Raw genomic sequence first — 16,016 nt, 5'->3', positions numbered from 1 at the left:
GTTTATATAGCTGGTGTAGTTTCTTCACTCCTATGTAATATAGCACTTCATCTTCCCTGGCAGAGCCTGTCTTGTTGCACACCCCTTGCAAGTCCTCTGCACCTTACTCAAGGTAACTAAAAGTATTGCAGCATCTTCCTTTGGCCCCATACCGGTCCTCCTGCCCTGGAGCAAGGAGAAGCAGAGGAAGGAGCTGGGCCCTGAGCCAGCAGGCCCAGGAACTACTGCCATATAAGGTGGGGATTCAGTTTAGAGCAGCAGTCCAGCCTGACCATGACAGCAGATAAATCAGCAAGTGCAACAGGCAGCCCAGGGAGAGAGCACAGCTCAGAGGAACAATGGGAGGAAGGGAGAGCAGAGCACACAGCGGGAACAGCCCATTTTAGAATGCCAAGCCTTAGTTTATAGTATTGTTACTATTTTGGGCAAAAGCAAAGACAGTTCTCTCTCTGTCAGCTGAGGGCAAAGGAGGCTAGATGGGAAAAGCTCCATCTCAGCTGGACTGCCACCTACAGCTGCTGAAGTGGTGGCTTCTGAGCACTGAACTCATGTTACACACCACTGCAGCAGGGACCAGAGCAGGCTCTCATGGCAGTCCTTGCCCACAAAGCAGCAATTGGGAGAACACATTACACTACCAGTCTTCATCCTAGTGTGTAGTGGAGTAGTCAGATCCCCTTTTAGATGTACTGAGCCCTGCAACAGGGGGTGATGAGGCATATTGGTCACTTGAAGAGCTTTTCCTACAGTTCAGAGCATGGCCTCAAGATGTACAGCAGCTCAGGTAGGGTTGACAGAGCTGTCCCTCACACCAAGCTTGGCTGGGTATCTAAGGCCCCCACACACACCCCAGCTCAGCCTCCAGTGGAACTGAGCTCCTGGAGGCCTGCTGGCTGGTGCATTCCTCCCAAGCACAAGCAGCCCTGCAGCTACCCACTTGTCTTCCCAGGCCTGAGCCAGCACCACTGCTGGCCTCCCCCCACAGGAGGGACCCCATGCCAAGGTGATGGGGCAGGCAGCACCACACCCCACCACTGCTGAAGGGCAGCCAGGCTCTCAGGTAGTACAGCCAGAGCCCAGCTGGGCATGATGCACTTCCTTAGCAAGAGCAATGCAGCAGCCAAAAGCCCCCTCTGATTAACTCAAACTGGCACCTGTGCAGATCCAGACCGAAGGGACACTCACAGACAGCAGCATCTTCAGAGGATGCAGAATGCAACAGTGCTGTTTCCCCATCCCCTGGGCTTCCAGGGGGTCTGTTCCCTGCTCAGCCACTCCTCAGCTCCCCAGCGTTTCTGAAAAGCAGCAGCTCCTTGGGCAGCTGGCCCTGCCCCAGCCCGCACCCACGCTCCACCCCAGCCATTCTTTCACAGGGTGGAGCCACTTTCACAACAGAAGCCTTGACACATTTCCTGCCCCAGCATTGCTCTACCAAAACACTGGGAAACAGTCTGCCCTCTGCTTCATCAGCACACTGCTATCGTCCTCTCCCCCAACACACCAACCTGCTGCATCAGCTGCTGCTCCCAGCCCTGCCTCCAGCCCCTGGGCAGGACCAAACACCCAGGACAGCTTCTGAGAGCAGCAAGCCAGGAACACAAGAGGGCTGAGCCATTTCTCCTTCTGTCTGTTTATTTGTGATAGAAGAGCAGCCCAATCTGACGGGGCCTGGCTCCTTCACCTCACCCTCAAGGCCATCGGCACGGTTTTGGTTACAGCCAGAGCAGGTGATGGGCACCAGGCCCAGGACTGCCCTGCTGTAGGGCAGAGTAACACCTTCACCCAGGCTCAGGTGGAGCCATAGAGGCAAGAGTGGCTCACTGTTACACCACAGCAGGGCAGGCTCCAGCCACCCTCCCTGCACTGTGCACCCCCTGGGCCAGAGCAGGGCTGGTCCCAAGCAGCAGAGCCCAGGAGCTGATTCTGAGGGCAATTATTGCTCAAGTCTTGAAGTTGCAAGAATGGAAGTGATCCAAGCCAAGGCTGAGCATGGCCTCCCCCCTACACTGGAGCAAGCCCTCAGCTGCCATTTAGGATCAGGCAAGTGTGGCTAAAGCACACACCAAGCACCCAGCCCAGGCACAGAAAGGCAAGGCAACGTGGGCTTACGGCGTGGGGAGGCGTCTGGGGCTGGCACAAGCCCTGCTGTGCACCAAGCACAGGGCACATGTACTGCACTGGGCAGGCCTGGGCCAGAGTCCAGCCACAGAGCAGAGGCAGGGCCCCGCCTGGGCACTGCACCAAGGGGCACAGGAGAGCAGCAGCACTCACGTCTGAGCTGGCAGCTGGCAGCAAGCAGCCAGGGCCAAGCCTGCTCACCCACAGGCTCTCGTGAGACAGGGAAGAGGAGAGGGCACCAGGACAGGGACAGGTCTCTTCTTTTGGTCCTGGTCAGAAGGAAACGGCCCCCAGGCAGAAGGGCCAGATGTAGGCACTTTAGGGAAGTTCCTTTGGAAACACTGGAATGGGACTGTGGCCCCACAGCTGTGGTGCAGGCAGCTGCCTCTCTGCTCAGCAACACTGACAAACAGCACGAGCCCTCCCAGGAGCAGGAGAAGTTGGCCGTGGCTGCTCAGAGCAGAGGGGCTGGGCATGCAGACAGAGGACAGCAGGGCTGGGCACAGGGGTACAACAGTCTGTAGGCACTTGACTTGGCTAGTGGCACCCAGGAGCAGGGGAACAGGTCCCAGCTGCCTCTGCCCCGGGGCTCTCATTGGCTCTGGGAGGGCCTTGCCCTCTAGTTGGCTTTGACTTTGCCATTGGTGACAGTACCATTCTCATGGACGCTGCTACCGTTGTGCTGGGCTGCTTGCTGAGCCACCCTGGGCAACCGTTTGCCCTTGGTGTAGGACTGGTACCAGAAGTTGGAGAAGAGGATGAAGAAGATGGTCCCATAAATCCAGATGAGGTGGATGAAGATGGGGAACTGGTACTGGCAGCTGGGCATGAAGTAATACTGGGAGATGTGGATGGAGACTATCACAAACTGTGCCTGGGAGCAAGGCAGAGCAGGGATAAGTTACTCATGAGAGCAGGGATCCCACTAGAGACCTTTCTAAATGAAGTCAATTGGCTCCTTTCCCACTCTAAGGCAGATCCTTATGGTGAGGCCAGTCAGCAGCAGCTGGAAGAGACAGGTACGAGCCTCAAGGCAGCGTGTGTCTCACCCCCCAACACGGCTGCAGCCTGGGGGCAGCAGGCTGAGCAGCACCTGAACCCCAAGCAGGCTGGTAGGGCTGTCAGAGGCCCATAGCTGACAGAAACCCAGTCAAGGACACAGAAGAGAACTACAGCTGCTGGCCACACCTTTCCTAGGTACAAGGGCTAGCCTGCCCCTCACATCAGAGGCTGAGGGCACATGCTGAGCTCCTCAGCACAGACTCACCAGCTGGATGGCTGTGATGTGCTTCTTCCACCACAGGTACTTCTGAAAGGCAGGTCCCGCTGCTGAGAGCCCGTAGTAAAAGTACATGACAACATGCACCATGGAATTGATCATGGCATGGAATGAGCCCATTCCCCCTGTTAAAAGAATTTTTTTCATTAGCTTAAGACACTTCTCTGCAGCAATCAGCACTACAAGGAGTTCCCAGGAGCTCAGGAGGGCCAAAATTCCCTTCTCAGCATGCTGAGGCTGACCCCACCCTTTCCCCAAGCTCTGCATCCAGTTTCCATCTTACCTGGCCCAAACTTGGCTCCCCACCACCAGCTCCAAGGCAGCACAGAGTGGTGAAAGAGGTGCAGGAATGTGACCTGTTCATTCTTCTTCCGCAGGACAAAGATCACCTGCAAGGAGAGCCCCACAGAATCAAGGACCTGCAGCCCTGGGCACAGCTAGGGTAGACTGAGGCACTAACTCACAGTCTGATCTCAGTGATGCTTCTCCCCCCAAAGTTCACTGCCACCACACATTAGGTCACCCCCCAGTTTCTAGAGATATAAAATACCGCGAGATGCTTCTGCAGTAGCCCAGAGTGGCCTCTCCTGTAGTGAGGCCAGAGAGAAACACTGTCAGGTCAGACTGGAAGGGCTGAAGAAAGCACCTACCCCAAATACCCTGGGCCCTACCTCCCTGCCCAGTAAGCAGTAACAAGGCCTAACTCACTCACCGTGTCTGTCAGCTCAATGAACTTGGAGAAGACAAAAAGCCAAGCAACACTGACCATCTGTAACAGAACAGCTTAACGTTAGATACAACTCAGCCTGAACATGCCCAGGGACCAAGGGTCTCTACAGAGTAACCCTGATGTGAAAACAAGACCCAGAGACTTGGGAGACAGGCAGCTGTGACCCTGCTGTCCAAACAGAAGTGCTAAGGCCATTCCACTCATCAGGAGAGAGATGAGAACTCACCCTGAGGGCCTTGGGGTCCTGCGAGAAGTCCACAGGGTCACACCGCCAGGTGTACCCAGTCAGCCACCCTGCCATCAGGAACTGCAACAAGAGCATCATCATGAGGCCCAACACATCACCCACTGCACTTCCCAAGCCCTGCACAGGACAGGCAACAGCCTGCAGCAGGGCTCCCCATCACCCATGCAGCCTGCACGCACTGCTTCATAAGTGCCACACAAAGCCCACAACTCACCTCATAGACTATGTAAAGCGAGAGTCCCACCAGAAAGAAGTTGTATAGCACCATGAACTTCTTCAGGTTTAAAGGCTTCCTGTTGGCCATTAGCCGGGGCCCCAAGGAGAGCACAAAGTAGACATATGCCAGCAGGATGCCCATCACGAGGAACGGGGACTGCATCAGCGGGTAGTCAGCGATGCGGGGGTCTGCGGAGAGAGCCACGGGGCAGGCAGTCAGCATCCTCACCCCAACCTGCTTGGGCAGGATGCAGCTACACCCAGACTGCTTTAGGGACAGCTGCCCACCCTCCATGCCTGGGTGGCACCATCAGCCCTGCAGCTGGGAGGAGGCACACGCTCACCTGCTTTCTTCATGAAGTCCTGATACATGGTCACAATCCCCTCCATGATGGTGGCAGTATCTCTGTGGAATGAGGAAGGGCAGATCAGGTGTTTGTTTTCCCAGGAAGGCAGCCTGCAGAACACAGGCCTGAAGGTCAGCAAGTCCCAAGCAAAGCTTCAGAGACAGTCCTGTGTATCTGGCCAGCACTGCTCTCAGCTGATCACATCCCTGCATCTGCTTTCCACTTGAGCCACATGCTTCCCACTTATAGAATCACAGAATGGTGGGGGTTGGAAGAGACCTTTAGAGATCATCTGGTCCAACCCCCCTGCAGAAGCAGGTTCACCTAGATCAGGTCACTTCTCACTGTGCCTGGCCTTGTCTCCCCAGCTCTGCTGAGAATCCCATCATCCACCACCAGTAGTCCTTCCAAGGCAGAATCCTAACCTTTCAAGCCAGATAGGAAAGCTTTCAACCTCAGCACTGTATCTCCAGACCCTTGGTCTCATTCCTGCTGTACAGGCTCAAGCATTATCACCCACACCATGATGTGGTGTGCACCAGCCTTGCCACCCAAACCCACCCAGCACACCGCTCTGCCTGATGTAAGGTCTCCAGCCCCTGCTCTCCACACAGTAGTGCTTTTATGGTCAGCTTTGGGCTCCTGCCCACTGGTCCCCATCAGAGAAGCCACACAGCATCACTGGCAGGCCCACTGCAGGAGGAAGGCTGGCCATTGGCTCAGAAACAGCTTCTGGTATCAAGAGTTGCTGCTTTGATATCCTTGCACAAAACTGCCTGAAAAGAACCATCACCCCCTAACACAGCACCTCAGAGGCTGGGTGCATCCCACTTGGCAATGACATTTCCACTCCCCTTCAGGACAGGGGACCTACCCTGTACCCAGTACCCAGGTAGTGGAAAAGGCCACAGTAGACTGATATAAGGCTGCAGGGAGATGTACTGGTGCTCCCCACACTCTCTCTGCCTCACTATGAGCCCACATCAGACAGTAATCCAGACAGATACTCCCCAGAAGAGCAGTAAGAGCCTGGGATCTTGCTACTGCAGATGAGTTTGAAACACTCTCACCCAGCTCCTTGTGCTCCCCAGCCTCTCCCCAGCTCACAGGACACCAGAGCACAGGCCCAGCCTCACCTGACTCACCCACCTGCAGTGGAGGCAGTCCCCACAGCTGCTGCTAGACTTCTCACCTACTCCTTCAGGAAAGTGCACATGAATCACTGCCCACACATAAGCCTGGGGAAACAGGTCCCCAGCCCATCCTCCCCAGGAGGTTTCTTGCTGCTGCCACCACGAAGCATGCAGCCTCTCCCAGACCAGCACCCAGAAGGCTGAAGCCAGAGTAACTCCCAACTAAGGTCCCAGCTAGGAGCATCCACCAACTACGGCCACCTCAAGCCCTCACCAGCCAGCAGGAACATGGCTCCTTCAGCTTTACTGCGAGAGGGAGAACTCAAAGTCCTCTTTGCTCTAGCTGGGACCTAGGCAGAATAGCAGCAGACTCTACCCATGCAGGGCTACCAACCACCTCACAGGCTGTGGTGGCAGCACTCTTCACAGGGGCCTGGCACACACCATGCCCTGCTGTGCCTGGCTCTGTGCCAGAGTCATCCCCTGTGCTCCTCCAGATTGGAGAGTGCCAACCGGCCTCTGCAACAGCAGTGGAGTGGAACAGGTCTACCACTTCATCCCCACCCCTCAAAGCACCCATTCCTCCAAGCAAACCTCCAGAGCAGCCAGCACAGCCACACACCCCAAGGACAGAGCCAAAGAAGTTGTGCTGTGCATCAAAGCAGAGAAGGTTGGCTCCTTGTGCCACCTCTAAGGCATCAGCAACAGGAGGGCAAAGCACCCTCAGGACTGATCCCCACACCTTGGAGGCACCAGCAGCAGAACAGATGCTCACCTTCCCAACCCAAGCTTTCAGGGAGTTTAAAATACTAAGCATTACTCAGTTGTAGTATCACTGTGGTACAAGTAGTATTTAATGGCTTGGGCACTGCCAAGATTATCCACTCTTCACATGTAGTAGAGGCCAGAAGAGCTTAGCAGGAACCACAGCATCCTTGAGAGCCACCTGAGGCTCCAGCTGTGGGAAATGCAGTAAGTACAAGTCCTGAAAGCTATTGAGCTTTATGTTGCTTTAGTGGCTAAGAGCAAGCTTCAAACTTGTCTGTCTAGTTTAAGCTCTCAACCACTACATCCAGCTACACCTTTATTTGCTGGATTGAGGAGCACTCGAGAGTTAACTCCCAGCACAGGTACCTGACTATCCAAGCTCTGTGTTTATCTTGCCAAGTTGAATGAGGTCTCACTACAGATTCAGGGCAGAGGCAAAACTCCTGCACAGTACTTGCCTATTTTGGGCTGGCTAGGATGAGAAGCTAGTATCAGTTGCCCACAGGCTCAGAGCTAGAGCTCCCACTGCAGGGAAACACCTGAGCTCAGGCACTACAGATCACTCTGCTGCCCTTGATGGCAACAAGGCTCCAGGATCACTGGCCAACTAGGATCCTGGCTCAAAATACAGGGTCCAGGACAATGGAGATTTGGGTGAGAAGACTCACACTGCAGTTTTACCCTGACAGACCCACTGAAGGCTGCATGGGGCACACAGCAGACAGGAGTCATCCTGGAAGCAGCCCTGAATCCAACCATTCCTCCAAGCAGCAGGAGGAGCCCACTTCAACCCAGCAGTAACACATAAGTCCCCACCAATATGAACAGCAAGTCCCTCTCACTGCTGACTCTTGTGAAGCACATTCAGCACTCCTACAGGCACACACACCACAGGCAGGCAGGAGCCATTGCACCTGTCCTGAACACGGGCTCTGGGCGAGCACCAGGACTTCTGCCAGGGCAGAACTAGTAGAATTAGGCTACATGCTCTTATAAAAAGCATTTTCTACAGCTTCCCTAGGCAGAGCAACATTCTGTTGCATCCAGCTAACAGAGCAACCACATCTCCAAGGAACCCCTCTCACATCTTGTGCTCTTTGCATGCTCCTGCATTAGCAGAGGTTGATGCATGCCTTGCCCAGTGAGCAGATGCAAGTATGTCTCACCACTATTCTGTCTCCCAAGCAGCACTCACTGGCTTTGGGCTGTTGGCAGTTCTGCTGCCAATGGGGAGTTGTAGAGCAGGCCTCAGCATTCCCTTCACTAAGCAGGATGCCAAGAGCACTGGCCTGCCTCAGCCACGGCTCCATGCCAGCCTTTCTGCTGCACTCAGTGGTTTTCCTGCACAGAGCGGCAAGTGTCTGAGCATCTGAACTCACCTCTGCCGTCTCCTCTGTGCACACCACCAACACTGATGGCCCTCTGCACTTTGAAAGTGGTTCACCATCCAGCCAGGCATCTGCTCTTACTTCCTTCCATGCTACACTGTTCTCTCAGCCCAGGGGAGACACTCTCCTTTGACTCCTCCTGGATCCTGATCCTCTCAGGCAAGGAGCTAGGTGGAGATGAGGAACCCAAAGCTGAGCCTTGAACAGCTGAAGAGAAGTCAAGCAAACAGGTCCAAGCATCCAAATGCAGCAGGAACCCCTGGAGCCCAAGCACACTCTGCACAATACCTAGAGACCTTGCAACTCATCTCCTTCCACTGCTGACCAACAGGGTGTCACTTCTCCAGCACAGCACAGGAGTTCCCACTATTTGCAAAGCAGAGTCCTGTCCCAGCAGCCAACACCAAGCATTAGGTACTTGCTTACACCAAGCAATTGTGCACACCACATATTACCAACAAGCTAGACAGCACATTAATGCAGCTTCAGCAACAACAGCAAGGCCCTTTATAACCAGACCAAGAGCAGTCAGTCTCCCAGCATTGTGAACCACAGTGCTGACAGACCAGAGCTGGACCCAGCTGGTTGTTAACAGCCTGGCAACGCACCTCCCTCTCTGCACAGCGACCATCTGCATGCAAGAGACTCGTTCCAACACTCCTGCCCCATCAACAGCCCAGTCAGACTGCAGTCCTGTAATAAGTGTGAAGCACGCCACCCTAATCTCTCCATTAGTTTAATTACAAGCAGCACCAAGACAGTCTGCTAAGTGGCCACAGAGCTACAACCCCAGGGAGAGCTGGCACAGAGCCCTTGCTAAACTGGCTAAAGCAGGAATGGCCCCTGAGGGGCCCCCAAGGGAGTAGCAACCCCCAGAGGTCAGGAGATAACCAACTGTCCCAGATATCAAGCCAAGCTGTATCCCTGACCTACAAGCTGGCAGCAAGGCTTACTGCATGCTGCAGCTGCAAGTGTCGCAGCCTCTCAGGAAGAGAGGTCCGTCTTCCCCCAGCTCCCCACCTTCCTGGTGGGTCCTGCAAGTAGCAAGGCCTCCACACAGCTCCATGTAGCCAGGGAAAGTGTTTCCCAGAGCTCTGGTGACCTGTGGATCAGAAGCATCTGCCAGCAGAGGTTGCTGTTGTGAAAGAGTGGGACTGACCATCCCAAGGTCTGGTAGCCTCAGACCAGGCACAGATGGGACTGTGTACAGCACATGCTGGAGCTGTCAGCTTCAGGAAAAGCTTTTCTGAGCTTATGCATAAGTAAATCCAGCAAACCATGTCTGCCCTGAACAAAATACAAGCTGAAAGTCAGAGAAAGGCAAGAAGGAGCCCAGTCAGCCCCTAGCAGCAAAACTGTTCTTTATCATCTCCCCAGTGGGATTAAAGACTAAAAGTTCACCATAAAGTACAGAAAACTGGATTCAGATCTCCTCCTGCCACTCTGCACCCAGGTGAAAGGAAGAGTGGCCTGTAACCAAACAGTACACAATCGCTTCACACACAGCACCTGAGGAACCAGCTCAAAAACATAGCAGAGAGCACTCACCAGGAGAGCTGTATTCAAGTACAACTGCCTTACTGCTACAGATTTCAACCATCTGACCACAGACTCAGTGAGGGGCAGTGCTGTCCACAGACTACTGAAGGCATGGTTCTCCCACTCAAGAGAAACCACAGCCTAAAGAAATGGCTGTGCACAAGCTCATAAGGCACTGAAGACAATCTGTCAGGAGATCATGAACTACCATGTTTCAAGTTCAGAAAGCCATAGGAGCAGGTTAGGGCAGAGCCTGGCACCTCTGCTCTGAGAATTCCAGCCACTGCTCCGTTTGAGGAGCGGCAGTCCCAGACTACAATCTCCACAGGGAAATATCATACTAACACCACCAGATAAGTTTCCTTACTTGAATCACATGAATTTGTCACTTCCTCTGGCTCAGCTACTTCATGCTGAGTGCCAAAGGACATGGCCAACAGCCTGGTACCGTCCCCTCTACATCCATGTCCTTTGCAGCCAGTGTAAGAGGACTGTATTCAGAGAAGAGATGCAAACCCTCAAACCTTTGATATGTAACAGCTCTCACAAGGGTTGCCATTGCAGCTGCTGTGGGAGTCACACTGGCTTTGAGCAGCAGGAAGTGACCTGTCTGAAGTGGAAGAGTTTCCCCATCCTCACTAAGCGTGTGCTAACACCCTGTCACGATCTTACAGGGTGACTGCAAAACGTGAGGCCCTTGGATGGCATCCCACAAACAGGAACTAAGCTCTCCCCTTCCCAGGCTTGCTGGAAGCAGGAAGAGCAAGAGGAGACTCCCAGATCAGCAGGCAAGCTTTACAGAGCCTGGGCAGTCAGTGTGGCACCTTGCAAGCTTTCAGGGCAAGGAGCAAGTCCACTGCAACAAGGTACTAGTAACCTTGTACAAAAACCAAGGCAGGTAATCAGACTTCAAGGTCTCCCAAGAGCACAGGTTGCAGTTAAAGGTCTATATGCAGAGCACAGTGGCTTTTCAGGGACAGCACCTCCCCCAGCTGATCAGACAAGCTGACTCCTTACCCCGTTCAACACTGGTGGCTGCATATGCAGGGCATTGATATCTGTACAGATGAGAGCTGTCAGGGAAAAGGCAATACTATGCAGAAAGAACTAGAACTCCATTTTAAACTAACAAGAACAAGTTTTGTCCACTCCCTCATGCAACCCCAGGTGAAGGGAGGAGGTGATGCAGGTGGCAGAGTCCCTCTCTGCAGGGCTGGAACCCCACAGTCCCCCATGTGTGTGTGAGCACACTGGTGAAGGACAGAACTCAGGAGGTGACAAAGCAGGGCAGGCAAGGCTAGGATCCAGCAAGGGCAACTCCTGATGCCTGCTCCTATGAGTAGGTCAAGCCTTCTAAAGCTCTGCAGCAGAGGAGCATGGAGCACCCCTGTCTAAAGCTGAGACAGGCTGTACTGAAACATTCACCTCTGATTTTAATCATCATGCAAATACCTCACCTAAAAGCTTCACCTCTGCTCCCACAGCAGTGTCTGTAATCACTGCACAGTGATGATTACTGTGCTCGGCACCATCTCATCTTATGCACTAATTGGACAAGCTCACCAAGAGAAGGTGGACATTAAATGTATACCAAGCAAGAAGCAGAAAAGAAACTCCTCAAATCCCTCCTCAGCTTTATCTGGACCATTCAAGAATCTCAGGTGTGAACCTAGAGCCACTTCTCATTGAGAGAAGAGGTCACTGCCTGGAAACTCACCAATGACATCAGCTTTGGGCCCCTCTACCCTGCACACCAAGGCAGCAAGTACAGTCACCCAACAACCTTCTAACAAGGAAAAGGGATGTTCTAGGACAATACTGGAGATGCCAGACTGGCAGCACAGTATATGGACCACAGATCCCAACAAGTATAAGGCTTAATAGATACCACCTTTAACAGCATTCATAGCCCTCCAGAGCCCCCAAAAAGAAAAGAGAAGCATTAGGCCTGATTATCTTCACACACATGTAGATGGCCCACTCAAAGCCAAGGCTGTTGCTCCTACTGCTGGTCCTGTATAGACAGGGAAAGCCTCTTAATGTTATATACATACAGGTTTCTATATCACACTGCTTCTATACAGAAGAAACCTATTAACAAAACACGACAGCAAGCTAGCTGACCTGATTCACAGGGTAACAGCACTCCTTGCAGCAAGGCTGGAAAACTTGCTGCCACAATGACAGCTTACCATCCTGATCCATCCCACAGGGAGGAATCAACCAGAAATTAAATACCTTGTGAGACATCAAGAACCATGAGAGCCAGTTACCACCTGCCACCATCCCCAAGCCACTAAAGTCTCAGATAGCATTCAGACACAGGCCTGCCTGGTGGGGAGCTGGTTGTAGCAGTTGCAACTTGTCATCTCTGAGTAACAGCAGCTCCACATCTCCTGCAGAGAAGAGCCCTGGATCCTGGGGACCAGCTCCTCCCTGCAGGAGCCCAGGCTGCCACACCTGTTTGGCTGGCAAGAACCAGACTTTCCAGCCCAAGTACTCCCACCATCTGACAGCCAGTAACACACACTAGAACAGACTCAATAGCAAAGTGCAGAAATACAGGAGGATCTCTTGGGCCATCACAGCCACCACTCCCAATATCTCCTGTAATCTTCTTCCTAAAGGAAGGATCACAGTGTTGGCTGTGCTATACCTCCAGCAGAAAAGGGGAAGCATTCACTCACAACCTTCCAGGCCAGTGCCAAGCAAAACATGCAGCAATGTGCCTGCTTCTGACACCAGCTTTGGAGGTTTCCTCCACCAGGAGAGAATGGATACATTTCAGAACCTTGAGTAAGATCATTTATTTTTACCTGCAAAACATGGAGAGAGACAGCTCTGGGGCAGAATGAGTTTTTACTCCCCTAGCCTCAGTTTTAACAATACTCGATCTCATGTAACATTTCCACCCTGAAGGACCATATAATCCAAATTCTCCTCATCTAAAAGACTTTCAGGAAAGAGAAGAGAGAACACAATGCAGGGCAAGACTGCAGAGGCCCAGGCTGTGTGGGTGGCATGGTATTAATTCCCACAAGCAAAGATGTACACAGCAAGCAGATACTGCCACAGCTGACACAGTGCTACTTCTCATAGGAACAGGCTGCCAGCAGCAGCTCACACTGATGAACTAGAGGGGCTTCCTAGGAAGGAGATAAGATATAGCAGCTTCAGTCAAGCCCCAGGGACTCAGCCAACTTTTTGACTCTCTAAATATCCTCAAGAAGCTGCCCAGCAGGTCTGGTGGGAAGGTCAGATACATCCAGACAGGAATCTGCCCTGGCTGCATTCTGGCACAAGAGAAGGTGGTCAATTTGTGGCAGCGCAGTAGGATGGAGGCACTGCCCATAAGCAATTCTGGCCTCTGGGAGGGGAAGAGATGCTCTGAAGAAACGCAGTAGCAGGGAAATCACCCAATGTTATCCTGTCCACTAAGCACAGGGGTATCTATCCCACTTCTTCGTGCCCTTAGGACTCCAGAACCAAGGTAGTCAGTCACAAAGAAAGCACCCAACACCCCACTGTGGGAAGCAGCACTGAGGCACAGGGTCTACCCTCCTGCCACAATGTCTGTGTTTACATTGTCTCATTTAGTCTCTTAGAGATGGGAGAGAAACAGCTTTCCCAACTGCCCCTTCATTACCACAGAGGAACATGCCCACCAAGTTCCACACTGCCAGCGGAAAGTCAGAGGAGCATCTGGCCATGGTTATTACACCCACAGTTGCCCAGCAAGTGCAGACCCCCGTGCATGACCACAAAACGGTCCAAGGCGAGCCTGCAGCCAGGCTGTTGCTGCCACCAGAAGGGTGACAGTGACCTCTTCCTCCCACCGGCGTTCCAGAGCGAGGGCCAGAGAGAGGCCACGCACCTACACGAGCCTGCACTCAATGCAAACATTGTGTGGAAGCAGTGGAGGAGGCCTGGTACTGCCACCCTGCCCGGGGGAGGGGGGGGAAGAGCCATCTCAATGGTACATTGATGCTCAGGGCTCTGTAGGAGACAGCTCTATGGCCGCTGAGCGGGCAGTGCCGGCACCGGAGGCTGCTCCCACCCCGCTGCAGCAAAGCCCCAGCGGGACACGGCCCTCCTGGGTTCCTCAACACTCTCTCCCCGCAGCCCTCATCCACGGCCGAGCTCAGCCGGGCCCCTGGGCACCGCTCGCAGCTGCGCGCCCCGCCGGAGGGAGCGCCGATCCCCGCCCCGACCCCGTCCCGGCGGCGGGAAGCGCGGGCGGCTCCGGCGCGGCCTCGGGGTGGGGCGCCGCCGGGCCTACGGCCGCTCCGGACCCCGGAAGCGCCGCGCGCGGCCCGGCCGAGCGGCGGCACCGCCAACAACAGGGCCCGGGCCCGGCGCGGGGAAGGGCCGCGGCGTGACACCCGGCGGCTGCCGGCCCCCAGCAAGGCCCCCGCACCGCCGCCGAGGCGACCGGGACGGGAGAGCCGCCCTCCGGTGAGCCCCGGCCGCGGCCTGCCCTGCAGCCTGCCGGAGGGGCGGGCCGGGGCCAGCCACAGCAGCTGCCACAGCCCCGCCAGAACTGCCAACGCAGCGGTGCCGAGCCCCGTCCCCGAAGTCGTACAGATCGTACGGATCTCGACCTCGAGAGGAAATAAAGCCCCGGCTCGGGGCGCATCTCTGACAGCAGCGGGGAGGCAGCCCCGGCACAGCCCCCAGGCAGAGACCTGCCAGGCCGGAGGCCGGCGTGTTTGCACCCCGGCACACAACCAAGAGACACAGAGCTTGCTCCTGGCAGGCTGGGAAAGCGTCCCAAGCACTGCACCAAGACAGGACAGAGGAAAGGCTCGGGCATACGACTGCCCCAAAGGACAGTCCCGCCGCAGGCAGGGAATCCCGTCCCTCCCTGGCCACCCTGGAGGATGCTCTGGGGCAGCACCACCGGGCAGGGTGCCAGGGGCTTGGGGGAACAGTACAGCAAGTCACACCATCACGACCCTGCTGCTCTTCATCACTTCAACAACCCTGCCCTGACTCCATTTACCTTCCTCCTCCTGCGGCCGATCGGTTTGCACCCCGCCGGCCTGTCACAGGGATCCACGCTGTTATTATAGTTATCCCCGACTCCCGGGGGGGTGACAGCCTCCGCTAGCGCCTTCCTGCCCAGCGGCCGCCGCACCCAGCTTCGCCACCTGCCAAGGGCATGTCACAACACCCCTCCCGCCCATTAGGCCGCGGCCTCCCCAGACTCATCACTCCACCGCTTCGGTGATGTGAACACCACCCACATCCTCCCACGATCCCAGAGCATCCCAGGTGACGGACACACACACACACACACACACAAGCTCCTGCAGGCTCTTCCACTCCCGCAGGCTGTTTAGCAGGTACCGAGCCAGCATAGAGGCTCCTCATCAGGACAGAGTCCACAGTCCTTGACAGGCAAAGCTTCAGTCCCAAAGTAGCTAAACCGCACCAAGGCCTCAGCACTCCCTGCTCTGCAACAACCTTCAGCAAACAGCCCCGAAAGCCCTTCCATCACAGACCAACAGCAAAACCCGACCCGCTACCCGGCTCAGACCGCTCCTCCCAAAAACTCAAACGGGCCCCTGTGAAGGGCCGCGCACCGCCCAGTGCCGGACGCGGCACCCAGCGCCTCCCCCTCGCCCCCAACACGTGCCCGCCAGCCGCCGCGTCTCACGCACTCACCACCGGCCGCACCCGCACTGCCGCCGCCACGGCCGCCCAGCCTTTATAAGGGGCCGCCCTGCCCCCCGCCGCCGATTGGCCGTGGGCGAGGGGCCCGCCTCCAGGGGGCGGAGCTTGAGGCCGCGGCCAATGAGCGCAGGGCGCCGCGCCCCGCCCACCCCGCGGCCACGCCCGAGCCAGCGGCGCCTGGCGGGCCGCGGCCGCGCGCCCTCCCGTTGAGACGCCGCGCTGCAGGGCCGGGGCGGCTGCGCGGGGGCGGCGAGGGGCTGCGGCGGCAGAGGCGGCCTGCAAGAGCCTGCGGGTGTGGGCAGCGTCCGGAAGGTGGCCCGAGGGTGGTGGTGAGGGAACTGGCGGCAGGAGGGCCCGGCGTCACTCGCACACCGGCCTCCGCTTTCTCCGGTGCTCCTGAGCTGGAGTCACTCGTGACTCCTGTCGCAGGCCATTGGGAAATCCCGTCTGCTTCCAATGGAAGCCACGGCCTTCCTGCGGGTTCCCGCTCTGGAGAAGCCCGGCTCGTCCCCTGCAGCCGAGGCGCAGCAATCTGGGTCCCTCACAGGCAGTGGGCCACACACCTTCAAGAGCTG

General features: G+C 55.8%; 1 protein-coding gene across 2 annotated transcripts; it reads right to left on the bottom strand.

Annotated features, from left to right (window-relative positions):
* Window positions 1–1,614: 1,614 nt before the first annotated feature.
* On the bottom strand, window positions 1,615–15,451 carry ELOVL1 (ELOVL fatty acid elongase 1). Of its 2 annotated transcripts, none has more exons than XM_062003605.1 (8): window positions 15,433–15,451; window positions 4,935–4,996; window positions 4,589–4,779; window positions 4,354–4,434; window positions 4,110–4,166; window positions 3,681–3,786; window positions 3,386–3,522; window positions 1,615–2,992 (listed from the first exon to the last, which is right to left on the bottom strand). In XM_062003605.1, exons 2-8 carry the CDS (start codon window positions 4,978–4,980, stop codon window positions 2,738–2,740), a joined length of 873 nt encoding a protein of 290 aa, XP_061859589.1. In that variant the 5' UTR covers window positions 4,981–4,996; window positions 15,433–15,451; the 3' UTR covers window positions 1,615–2,737. The 2 variants fall into 2 exon arrangements, with proteins under 2 accessions (XP_061859589.1, XP_061859590.1); XM_062003606.1 differs by having other exon boundaries at window positions 15,429–15,438.
* Between the last annotated feature and the right edge of the window lie 565 nt (window positions 15,452–16,016).

The sequence above is a fragment of the Colius striatus genome, chromosome 10 (genome assembly GCF_028858725.1).
Source record: "Colius striatus isolate bColStr4 chromosome 10, bColStr4.1.hap1, whole genome shotgun sequence".
Lineage (NCBI taxonomy): Eukaryota > Metazoa > Chordata > Aves > Coliiformes > Coliidae > Colius > Colius striatus.
This window is presented reverse-complemented; position numbering and strand designations above follow the sequence as displayed.